The 12,112-nt window shown below is 33.8% G+C and overlaps 1 protein-coding gene across 1 annotated transcript; it reads left to right on the top strand.

The window, feature by feature from the left end:
* The first annotated feature begins 5,135 nt into the window (after positions 1-5,135).
* On the top strand, positions 5,136-10,756 carry LOC142631700 (uncharacterized). The gene is made up of 5 exons (XM_075805992.1): positions 5,136-6,074; positions 6,259-6,449; positions 8,247-8,485; positions 9,237-9,914; positions 10,017-10,756. The coding sequence occupies exons 1-5, from the start codon at positions 5,279-5,281 to the stop codon at positions 10,036-10,038; spliced, it is 1,926 nt and encodes a 641-aa protein (XP_075662107.1). The 5' UTR covers positions 5,136-5,278; the 3' UTR covers positions 10,039-10,756.
* The last annotated feature ends 1,356 nt before the right edge of the window (positions 10,757-12,112 follow it).

Below are 12,112 nucleotides of genomic sequence, written 5' to 3'. Positions count from 1 at the left end.
CAAATTTATTAACATTTTCCAAACAAAAATAAAATTCTTTCTAATTTATTGTAATCTATTCTCTATCACTTGACATTTTTTTTTTGTTCTGAATCTTTTAGTAATTATTTTAGTGATGTTGGGGATACTATATAAATTTTACTACACAAGTCTTATAAATTGATTATATCAACTTTTAAATACAAATTAAATAAAATAGTTACTAATTTTTTTATTTTTTAGTAAAATTGATAAAAGTTCTAGCGCTTTCTTTTTGTTCCCTCATAACATACTATTATCGTTATATTGACATGAAGATTCTGAGGTACTGTGCTAAGTAGGTAAGGTTTTTTTAAAAAAAATAAAAATGTTATGGTTATATTTACCTTTAAGGATTATTGTTTCTTCTTCTTTTTTATTTTTTATTTTTTATTCTATCACCTATTTGGAACTGTTTTAGTGCTTGAAAAAAAAAAAAAACCATTTCGTTTGACAAGGCATAGTGTCTTGGTAAACCATGAAAATTTTGAATTTGAACCTAAATGTGTATCATTCCAAAATGTTAGACTATTAATTTTAGGAGATTTGACTTGACTATGACTCATATTATTTTTCTCATTATATTTGTATAAAACCACATAAAAGTGATAGTATGTTTTATATTATGTTTATAAAGCAAAGGATATTTTGGGAATTGTGGGGAGTAAAAAGACCCTGATGGGGATGTGGGCATTTGGGCCATGCTAAGGAAGGCCGACCTGCTCTTGGGTTTAGAACTTGTTAGTACTACGGGTCGACCCATACGCCGAGGATCCGAGGATCCAGTCGAGGGTGAATTTCTCTTCGGACGGATACCGGAGAACCCGGGACTTCATGGTAAAGGTTAGGGAATGACACGGTCAAGACCAATGGTTAAAGGGGGTAAACCCTTGAATGTCCTAGAAGCACCGATGTTAAGGAAATACCAAAGATAAAGGCTGCTACCTCCACATTAAAGACCTTGCACCTACCACCCTGGCCGCATTAATGGGGAAGTGACACCTGAACAGTGGAAGGGAAACTTCTGGTTACTATTCAAAGGCACTGAGAAAAGAAATATCTAGGCTAAGGGGGAGTTGGGGCAACACGTGTACAAAGTATCAAAAAGATGAGTATTTAAGGAGCAACCTAGAACAGAAAGGTGGGGCTCCCTTCTTTGTAATCTAAAAAGAAAAAGAAAAAAGAGAAAGAGAGAATATAAGAACATCTCTCGGCTTACGTCCGAGCAGGTTGATTTACAATATTCCTTGTTGTTTTCAAGTGTTTGCAATCTTTGACTTGTCATTTAATCCTCAAACACTTCTAACCTGGGTTTCAAGCCCACACTCTACAAATTCATATTGTTTAAGGCTCATTGGGCCTGAGCCCGTAACTGTTCTTGGGGCCAGGTGCAATTGTGCACTTACAGGAATAATAAATGAACCCTATAAGATTTTTAAAACTTGTCTTTTAGGAAGAGATTAAAAAGAAAAAAAAAAAAAACAGCTTTCTTGTGTTTTCAAAATTAGAAATACAATTGGTTAGTTGAAAACAAAAATGTTTTTTGTGTACTTATATTTTGTTCACGGGGTCTATCAAACACTTGGTGTGCATCTCTCATACTCCCACTCCCCCCTTACATCACAATCAATTTCTTGTTCAATTTGATATCACCACAAAGTGAAGACCGTTTCAAGAACACATTGGCCCTCTTCCTAACTTGAAGTGACTTTTTTTTTCTCTCTCTTTTGATAAATAACTTAAAGTGACTTCGAATTCACATAAATCCAACAATGCACATAAAATACCACAATTAACAGAAACACTTGGACCCATGTATCCACCGATTGGACTTAGTTCCGCTCCACGCGAACTTCAGTTCACCTAACTCAACTTGGTTCTACTTCTCAATGCACATATACGTCTAGGATTTAAATTGCAATTTGACAGGCATCTCTTGAGTTACTTTTAATATAAATATTTAAGGTTTAAATCTTCTCCATTTATTATAGCTATCAAATTATTTGTATAACGAAAATAATGCAAAGACCCTTCTAAAACCGACCAAACCATCTGTCGGTGAATAACCCTAGATAGGAGAACCTTTCAAGTCATAAACAGTTACTGTACAGTAGTTCTCTTTTTTTTTTTTTCCACTTAACGTTTACATTATTCTATATATACAAACAAAAAGATAGCCTTTCCTAGGAATCCGGATTCTAGCAAGCAAAAGATGTCCATGTGCATGCCTTCAGGTACTCTTATCGGCCCCGCCTCAAAATCAAAGAGAGGCTAGCACAGAGTACTGACAAAATTTATAGAGTTGGAATTCCACCCAAAACCTCCTTTTGAGGTATCATTGGATTCAAATCTCCATCATGGACCTCATGCCCTTACTTATCTTTATAGATTTTAAAAGCACCAACTTTATAGAGTAACTTCCTGCAATTGGATGTTAGATCCTCAATCCTCATCCCACCCACCAATCTTTATTCTTAAATGTAATTATGTAAGGGTTTATAAGCTAGACATAAACATAATCAATCTACTATTTGACTTTACAATATTCATTTTGGCCTTTACTGAATCCAAGGATATTCTCCCAGTAATAAAGAACAAACTATATAGTGCATAATCATGCTTGTTTTGGAAACATAGGTCTTAGTCTTACCGTTGGCTTGTCAAATTCTTTACCACATTGTTAAAAACTTTTGTGTGGTGTTGCAATTGTGTAATAATTACACATTTGAACCACAAAAAGGCAGCATGATTAAAAGAGTGTTATTCATCATTTTTGGCAATACACAATAGAATTATATGAAAAGGGATCTTTTAAATTTAATTTGTTTTTTATTGAACAAGTAATTATACATTAAATGATAAAGGTATCTTTTCAAAAAAAAAAATACATACTCTTCTATTGAGTTGAACCATTAAAGCATTCATAAAAACAATTAATACTTTTTTTTTTGGAAGAGAAAACAATTAATTCTAGTGGCCTGGGTAATAGTCATATCATAGTAAAGGTTCCAATTGGTTAAATTAATTTACAACTGCATTGAATTTTCTACCAAACATGAAGAGTCTTATAACTCAATTCGCACATTTTGGTATTTTCAATAAAAATATATAGGGTTCAACTCCTCCTTCTCTCAACTATTAAATTATTAAAAATAAAAAAATTCTTTCAACTTATTTAAAGGAAATTTTCCTCAACCCACCATATTTCAGCTGAAATGAATATCTGTATGTACATATTTTTTAGAAGTGATACGTTTACAATAAATTTTAAGTGGTAAGTTATTATTAGTTCTAATTTAAACATAGTAACAACATGTTACTTAGAATTTTTTGTGAACATCTTTGTTTTAAAAATCGAAATTGATTAGCCGGATCAACTAGTTGAACCAGGCACCAATCCAATTATGTAAAAAGCTTCAAAACCAGCCAAAACTAGTCAAAAATTGGGTTAAATAGGGAACTAGGGCCAAAACCGATTCTTTGACCGTACCGATTTTTAAAACCATGGTAAACATAGATAACATTTCTCTATATTTCAGTGGCAGCTCCAAGAATTTTTTCCAGTGTGTTCCTCAACAAACATAAATTACACAATTTAATAATAAAACAAACAACAACAATAATAAAAAAATACGCAAATACATAAAGTTTTGCAATAAAGCTTGTGGAGTTCAATTTTGGTTTTTTTTAGTGTTGCTAAACAGAGATGGACGGCGATGGCTGGGGAGAGTAAGTAAGATCCAAGTGATGGTCGAACTGGTGACGTCATAAATAATATAATTAATAAAATTTTAAATTATATAAATAAAAATATAATAAGTTTATTACTAATAATATGATAGCAAAATATAAAAATATAATATTTAGTGGTACTTTTCATGTAAATTTAATCAAATTTCCTTAGAATGGACAATCACATGTTTAATTATAATCATAAAAATAAAAAGTTTATTTTATATATATATATATATATATATATATATATATATATAATGAATTAATTGATGTTATATAAAAATTGAGTAACTTTTTAAGTTTATTCACTAAATTAACTAAAACTACTATTTTTTTCTAATCAAAATTATCGGAAAATGAAAAAAGAAAAGTAGTTGTACAATAAAAAAAAAAAACTAAATTTACGTGACTTTAACCAATTAGTTGTATAATATATATTATAATGTTTTTGAGGAAAAGTAGTCGTATAATAACAGTGTGTCAAGGAAAGCAAAAATTAAAAATAAAGCTATAATATAGGCTTAAAAGAATATAAAAACATGTGGTTCTTTTTGCTTAAAAGACTCTAATATATTGTTAAGTTGCTAAAATTATGGATCAAAATCTAATTTTATGAGAGATGCTACATCCACAACATTTTTACAACAAATCACAAGTAGTTAATTGTTATTGGTTTAAATTTGAACTTAATACTAAGATTACTTTTTTGCCCCGATAATAACAACCAGTAACAACTTGTCACTTACGATTTATTGTAAAAATGTTGTGGACATACAATTTCTCTAATTTTATTGGCATATAAAAAATTCAGGGTGTTTCCAAAAAAATTTTAAAGATAGATAAATATAAAATTTTAAATGATTATGAATATATATATATATTTTTTTTTTCAGGTCAAGGTGGCCCTAGAGAATTGAATCTCAGATATCATATGACTCTTAGATCTTGCTGAAATGATTTAATGACTCAAATAATTTTGTAAATGCCACATATATTACATTGGAGAAAATTACTACCAATTGGTTGGAAAACTCTTTCCTTTACCAATTATCTTAACATCGTGTTAAAAAAGGAAAACAAAAATCAAAGAGAAGGTTAAATATAGCCGTGGGGGAAAACCCTAAACAGACGAAACTAAGAAAACTAAATTTAAAAAATCAGAGAGCCGTTATGCGAAATTGCAAATCCCGCCACCGTATATTATTTCTCACACTACAAAATAGAAAATCCTCACAGCGAGTCAGCGACTGTCTGGTCTATTAAGTATTATCACTAATTCCCAATCTCACAGTGTAAATGCGCAATTAATCACATAATCAAACCACGCTAATACCAAGCAATAATACCCTGTTCATATATTTCAGACCGTTATATTCTACATATAAAGACACAGATTCTTTGCCATTCAAATCCAAAACCACACATATTCTCTCTCTCTTCTCTCTCTCTCTCTCTCTCTCTCTTTTCCTAGTCTTTTAGATTTGTCCGTCACTGTCACTATCAAATCGGAGAACACGTGGCAGTCATGGGCTGCGCCACCTCAAAGCTCGACGACCTCCCGGCCGTGGCTTTGTGCCGTGACCGCTGCAATCTGCTCGACGAAGCTCTCCGCCAGAGCTACGCGCTCGCCGATGCGCACGTGGCGTACACGCAGTCCCTGAAAAACCTTGGCCCCACTCTTCACCATTTCTTTACCCAAATCACTGTCACTGACCAATCCGATCGACTCGAACAACCTTCGAGATCTTCTCCACACGATCGATTCTCTTCCAGTTCGGATTCGAATTCAAATTCAAATTCAAATTCTCACATCGAATCCCATTCTGATTCAGAACCAGAGGAAGGAGTTAAAGAAATCGACTACTTCAACCAAATTCATCACAGTTATCGGAGCCACCGCCAAAACCTAACGCCTTCGCCGCCGCCGCCGACCAATTCTGCTTGGGACTTCTTGAATTTCTTCGAGACTTATGATCGATTCGAACCGATATTCGATCAAGAAGAAGAAGAGGAGGAGGAAGAAAAAACAGAAAAACAACAGAAACTCCCTGATTTCAAACTCGAGGTGGTGAAGAAAACCAAGAAACCTGAAAAATCCAAAAATGTGGAGGACAACAACGTTGTTTCGGAGAAAAAGCAGTCGGAAACTGAAACTGAAACTCAAACTGTAACCGAAACTCCAGCTCCAGCTGTACTTGTCTCCGAAGTAATGAAAGAAATTCAAGCCCTTTTCGACAAAGCTTCAGGCTCCGGCGATGAAGTTCTGAAGTCCTTCCATGTCGGAAGATTCCGTTATCATCAGAAAATTGCTGTTGATCAAGGTATTCTTTTTAATTTTTTATAATTCAATAATTCCAATGTGAATTTGAACTCTTGACGTTTATGTTAGAAAAACCAAAAAATGCGAGTTGAGTTTTTAAGTGTTTTTTTTATTAGTAATTTAATTATTGAAGTTTTTTGAATTTGAAGTACAATACTCATGCTGGGTCTTAATTTGTGAAATAGTTTCGTGCAAGGTATTGCATGCTATTACTCCGTCTTTGCTAAACCAAACAAGTGAATCATCACCGTTGGTTAAGAAGAATGGTTGTGATTATGTGGGATCTGATGAAGATATGGGGTTCAGTTCTGGGAATCTCTCTTCTAGTTTGGAGAAGCTGTGCACGTGGGAGAAGAAACTCTATAACGAAGTCAAGGTATTTGAATTTAATTTAAAGTTCCACTGTCATTGCTTGCTTTCCCAATTCAACCTTAAAACAGTCCAATGTTTCCTAATGGACACTTCATTTTGGGTGTTGTATCTATGTTATATATGTGTTGCATACGTGTTGTAACGGTGTCCTATCTGCCATTGTTTGTGTAGCCATATCGTATCTATATCTGTGTCTGTATTCATGTCTGTGCATCCTAGCTCCATACACAAAATGGAGTCCAAATTGAATTCCTACAAAAAGGTTATTTGGTCATTTCATTCTGCCTAATTTTGAGGATAATACTTATGAATAACTCATGTTGGTATAATAAAATATTACAATTTATAAAAATTTTAAAAATAAATGTATTTTTTTAATTGTGCAATGTACATATATGTTCACAAATCACAAATGTTCTGTAACGTTATATTTAAACCTGATATTATTTATTAAATTGAACAAATCATAAAATAATAAATAATTTTATATAAAATTATAAGCTATAGTCCTAATATTTGAGTTTCTTCTCCACTGTTGCAATCAAACCAAAAAAAAAGAAAAAGGAATAACTATGTACCAGTGAGAATCAAAGTGAGTGAATAGGTTATCGAAGGGAATCAACGAATTTATTAATGAATAGATATATGTCTTTATGCAATAACTGTGGGTGCAAGTGAGTGAGAATATTTAACATTTTTTTTTCTTTCTAAACGAACATTACCTCCACTCCACAAACCTAATTTGGCTGTATAAGGGGGACCATTTGTTTGAATATTTAGGAAGTCAACCATGAGATGATTGAGAAAATACTAAAAGAGCATGTTTTTTTCTTAGGCTAGAGATATATACCTTCTGTTAATTCAGACTACTTAATGACTGTTGTGATCATCTATTATTCATCTACCTTGTGAGATGATTATGTTGTAAAACAACCAATATGCAGACTTGTGTTTTTTGTCTTCCTCTTGTGGATGATCATAAGGTTCATGTTCCTTGACTTGGTGCATGATTTACTCTGTATGGCATAATCATGCATTTTGGAATAAAAAATTTTCCTACACATTTCATTTCATTATATCTGAAAATTGTTGCTTATGTTATTGGATGAAGGCTAAAACATGGCAAAGGGTACAACGGTTAGCATTTCTAAAGATACTCATTATGAGCTGCAACATACATAACAGTGCTCCTATCTCTCAGTTTTCTACAGAATTTGGAATTAACTTTTTTAATAACTACTTTTTGACAGAATGTTTGCACTGGGGATTGATGTGCAAATAGGGTAGAAGATATATACTGTGAAAGATGTCTTTAAAGGGGACTCTGTGATCATAACTTGGATATACTAAGAAACCATTGCCCACCAACGTTAGAAAAGAGCCAATGATGGTGATATTACCTACCATCAACCCCAACTATACCAATGATCCTGCATCCTAAAAATAATTGTTTTTATTATCCTTTCTGGAATTTATATTAATGCTTTTTTTGGGAACTGTCCTGCATGTATGCATTAAGATTAATTCTCTGTGTGAGACACACACACATACTATTAAGTTCAGAGACAAGTAGTAAGAATAAGAACAGAGCTTTGACTGGAGTGATAGTGACTTTGATTTATAAATAGAGCTTGCAACCCTTATGCCTACAAGTATTTTCCATTCGGTTGGTGATTATCTATAGGAGTATGATATACTATAGCTTGTTTCTAATGTGTTTAGACACTATGGTTGTGGTTTTATTCCTGCCATCTTGCCTCCTTATCTATGATATTAAATGTTGTTATTATTTATTTTGCAGGCTGCAGAAAAACTGCGTACAATTCATGAGAAGAAGTGCAGGCAGTTGAAACGTTTGGAAGAAAAGAGTGCCGAGGCTATTAAAATTGAAATCACCAAAATTGAAACCACCCGATCTTTAATCAGAACTTTATCTACTAAAATGAACATTTCAATTCAGGTTGTCGACAGGATATCAATTACAATAAACAAGTTGAGGAATGAAGAGTTGTGGCAGCAGATCAATAAGTTACTTCCCGGGTATGTTGCTATTCCAATTCCATATTAAGAACATTATTCTAAGTATGTCTGTAGCTTTGGTGTCCTGTTCCTGCACTGCATGTGATTGTAGTGATTATCTGCACCATATGGGTGAATGGATTGTGCTTTTAATTAAATTATAAGGTGCCTAACTTTGATATATTTCTGTGAATTCTCATTTCATCCTGTTGTCATACTCTAGTGTTGGTCCCACCAAAGAAGGGAGGTTGCGTACAATTCTATCCTTCACCATTCACCATTTAGTGTAAAATTCTGGAACCTAAGTTCTTATGGTGGTGTTTTGTAAATGGCCTTAGTTGGAAAAGAATTGTACCTCAAACACTTCTTTATCTAATTGAAATTTTTTGGGATTATTATTTCACTCAAGTTGAGGGGGAGTCGCTTGACATGATTTGGTCTAGTTTAGAGAAAAGAGATTAATGCACAAGTAAAAAAGAGGAGTTGATTCAAGTTAAAGGAACGAAAAAATGTAGGGAGAACAAAAATAACATTAATAGAAGTAGTAAAGATCAGGTCAATTAAGGAAGTAAGAGTCTGATAGAATAGAATGGTGGAAAAGAATGCATGTAGCCTACCCTGACTAGTCTATTGAGGATCTATAGTTGATCCCAAAATTTTATGAATGAGGGTTTGTTATTGTTAGTCCACTAAACATTTTTCTTGCTGATGAAATTTATGCTTCATTCTTCTTTTTCTCTTGTGGCTAACTGTTATCTATTTGTTGTTTCAGGTTAGTTGGAATGTGGAAAGCCATGCTGGAGTGTCACAGGTGTCAGTGCCAAGCATTTGAACAGGGCAAAAGTTTGGATGTTATTACATCCAATGTCAAGTTTAGTTATGCTCATCTTGAATTAGCCATGGAACTCAAGTTTGAGCTTCAAAACTGGAGCCTCAGCTTCTTCAAGTGGATCGACACCCAAAAGGCCCATGTCAAAGCCTTAAATGGTTGGCTTCTGAGATGTCTACTGAATGAACCCGAAGGAACACCCGACGGTATAGTGCCTTTCTCCCCTAGTAGTATTGGTGCACCCCTGGTATTTGTGATCTGTAATCGATGGTCACAAGCCATGGATAGAGTCTCAGAGAAGGAAGTGATTGAAGCCATGCAGGGATTTTTCATGAGTTTAAATCAGCTTTTGGAACCGCACATTGTAGACCTGAAGCAAAGGTCAATTGCAGACAAGGACATGGAGAGAAAGCTTAAAATCTTGGAGAGGGAGGAGCAAAGGATACAAAAGATGGTGCAGGCTCAAGAGAAAAAGATGGGTACAGCCTTGCCCCAGAGTGAAATTCGCAATACTAGTAGCCTGCTGTCAGGTCTGAAACAGATTTTTGCGGCTTTGGAGAGGTTCTCAGCTAACTCTTTGCAAGCACACGAGGAGCTTTGTCAACACATTCAGGAAAACAGGCATGTTTGACTGTGTCTTCCAGGACCTCCAGGCCCATTAGTTTTTACAGATATGGTGAAAGTTTTTCTAGCATGATTTTTGACTTGTGTATGTGTATGCAGTATCCTTTTTCGAGTTCAGTGATATATTATATTAGTTGATCGGTGGTCAAACATTCTTATGCTTATCATTTCCATGCTGAAGTCAACCAGGCTGATTCTATTGCCTGTTCATCTCAATAAGTTTAAGGTGGTGTGAATATTGACCTGCATTCCATATCTTGGTATTATAATCAGCTCTAAGCCTCTAAAGTCAGAGCTCCAAGGTTGCTTAGTGCTGGCAAGAAAGAACCAAGTGGCACAATGAAGAAAATGAACACAAGGTCTAACGTATGCTTGACTGGAATTTGTTTGACAGTTACTTGTTGGCTTTAATGAGAATGGGGAGATATAATATTAGCTCTGGAATTGGACTTCTTGTAACTTGGGGTTTGTCGAACTTGAGTTTTCACATTGTAAACAACTAAACATCATTGTCTCGAGTGTAGAAACCAAATGGGATTTTGATACCTTTTTCAAGCTTGTCCTAACTCGATTATAGCGACACTTTTTTTTTAAAGAAAGGATGAGAGTTGGCAAGATCAGCAAGGCATCAGAATCTGAGCTGCAAGTTCATATAGTTGGAGCGTGTGGTTTTGCATTAAATTTGGAACTATTATTGAAGCTTTTACTATATGTTTTTGGACCGAGTCTTCATAAAAGTTGAACATAGATTGTCCTTAATATATGAAACGCTGAGCTGAATTTAATTTGTATTCAATCTTAGAACTGTGTTTTTTTAATGGTGGTACCTTGTGCAGTGTAACTGAGAGCCTGTAACATAATAAAATCATGTAACTTGTAACTTGTTCCATTGAGCACCTGAACTGAATTCTTTTTCTCAATACTGAAAAGTGCAAACAAACATGAGTCTTACATGACCATATGTATTATAAACAATTTAAGTAATCTATTGATGCAGTAATATATCCCTGTGTCAGAATATTATAAGCGAAGTTGAAAAGGCATGGTAGGCAAGCTAGATAAAGTTTATGGCAGCTTTGTCACAGTGCAAGATTAGAAATAGTCCAAGTGCATTATCTTCTAATAATAATCTCAAAGATTTTTGAAGGACGTGCTCTAGTATTTGGACTTATTTTTTTTTTTTATAATCCTTAGTATTTGGACTTAGATTGAAAAACATACATTACTTTTACTTTTTTGACTTTAGCTTTGGTCCTTCCAGTTTTCTTAAGGTGATCTTGGAGGCCGCAAATGGTCTGGAAGCTGATTGTATCTCGCTGTGGTTTTTGTTTTTCCCTTTGGCTGTAAATATAAATTTGTCTAGATCCTTCTAAAAGAAAAAGAAAAATAAATAAGAAGTCGGAGGTCCCTTGACTTTTTTTTATTGCATTGGAATTTAATCGGTATATCCAATTGCTATAGAATAATTATAGATACACAACCAATCATATGTTTAATTCTATAACTTGTTAACTTGTATGATTGTTGTGAGTGATTGATACTTCTAGATCATTGCCTTTTGTTTTCTTTTCTTTTTTGTGTTGAGAAACGAATATCTGAATATTTTCTTAAGTGTATAGTTCTCTCATCTTACCCACATAAAGTTACTATAAATATGAAGTGGCCCCAAAATATAAATAAAAAATTTTAAATCTAAGATCTTATCAAATATCACGAGACCTTAAAAACTTTTAAACCAACAAGTTAATTATATGAATTCACCATTTTTTATTGATCACTAATAAATCAATAAGTTATAAAATTGTGTAGATTGTCGGTTCAACAATCTGACTTCATAAAATATATATAAAGAGAGACATCGAGTTGGAAAGGAATTTGACTTTTTGAAGATAATCAAAATGAGTGGTAAAGTTAAGGACCAAGTGGAGAGTGGTCACCCTGGAATCCAACTTAGGTGTAAATATTCCAAATGCCAGATCGCAAGAATAGTGTTGCAGAAGATCAATTGGACAGCTGTACATCACGAGGAAACTCGAGCTTTTTGAAGTTAAGTATCTTAATTTTTAACCATGCACAAACAGAAACATGGCCACGGGTACGGATTACGGCATTGCGTTTGTGACAAAGTTTTCCTCAACATGTTCGAACTTCGATACTCTCTCTTTTGGAGTAAAATAGTGCTCAAACTTCAACAA

This window comes from Castanea sativa, chromosome 1 (genome assembly GCF_040712315.1).
Source record: "Castanea sativa cultivar Marrone di Chiusa Pesio chromosome 1, ASM4071231v1".
In the NCBI taxonomy this organism is placed as follows: Eukaryota; Viridiplantae; Streptophyta; class Magnoliopsida; order Fagales; family Fagaceae; genus Castanea; species Castanea sativa.
Note: the sequence above shows the minus strand (reverse complement) of the source record. Positions and strands in the feature narration are given on the sequence as shown.

Bases quoted from the DNA above. Each gene is read 5' to 3' on its own strand.
- LOC142631700 (XM_075805992.1), top strand. From the start codon at position 5,279: ATGGGCTGCGCCACCTCAAAGCTCGACGACCTCCCGGCCGTGGCTTTG. The intron at 8,486-9,236 runs GTATGTTGCTAT...TTGTTGTTTCAG, and splicing joins ATCAATAAGTTACTTCCCGG to GTTAGTTGGAATGTGGAAAG. The intron at 9,915-10,016 runs GCATGTTTGACT...ATGTGTATGCAG, and splicing joins CAACACATTCAGGAAAACAG to TATCCTTTTTCGAGTTCAGT.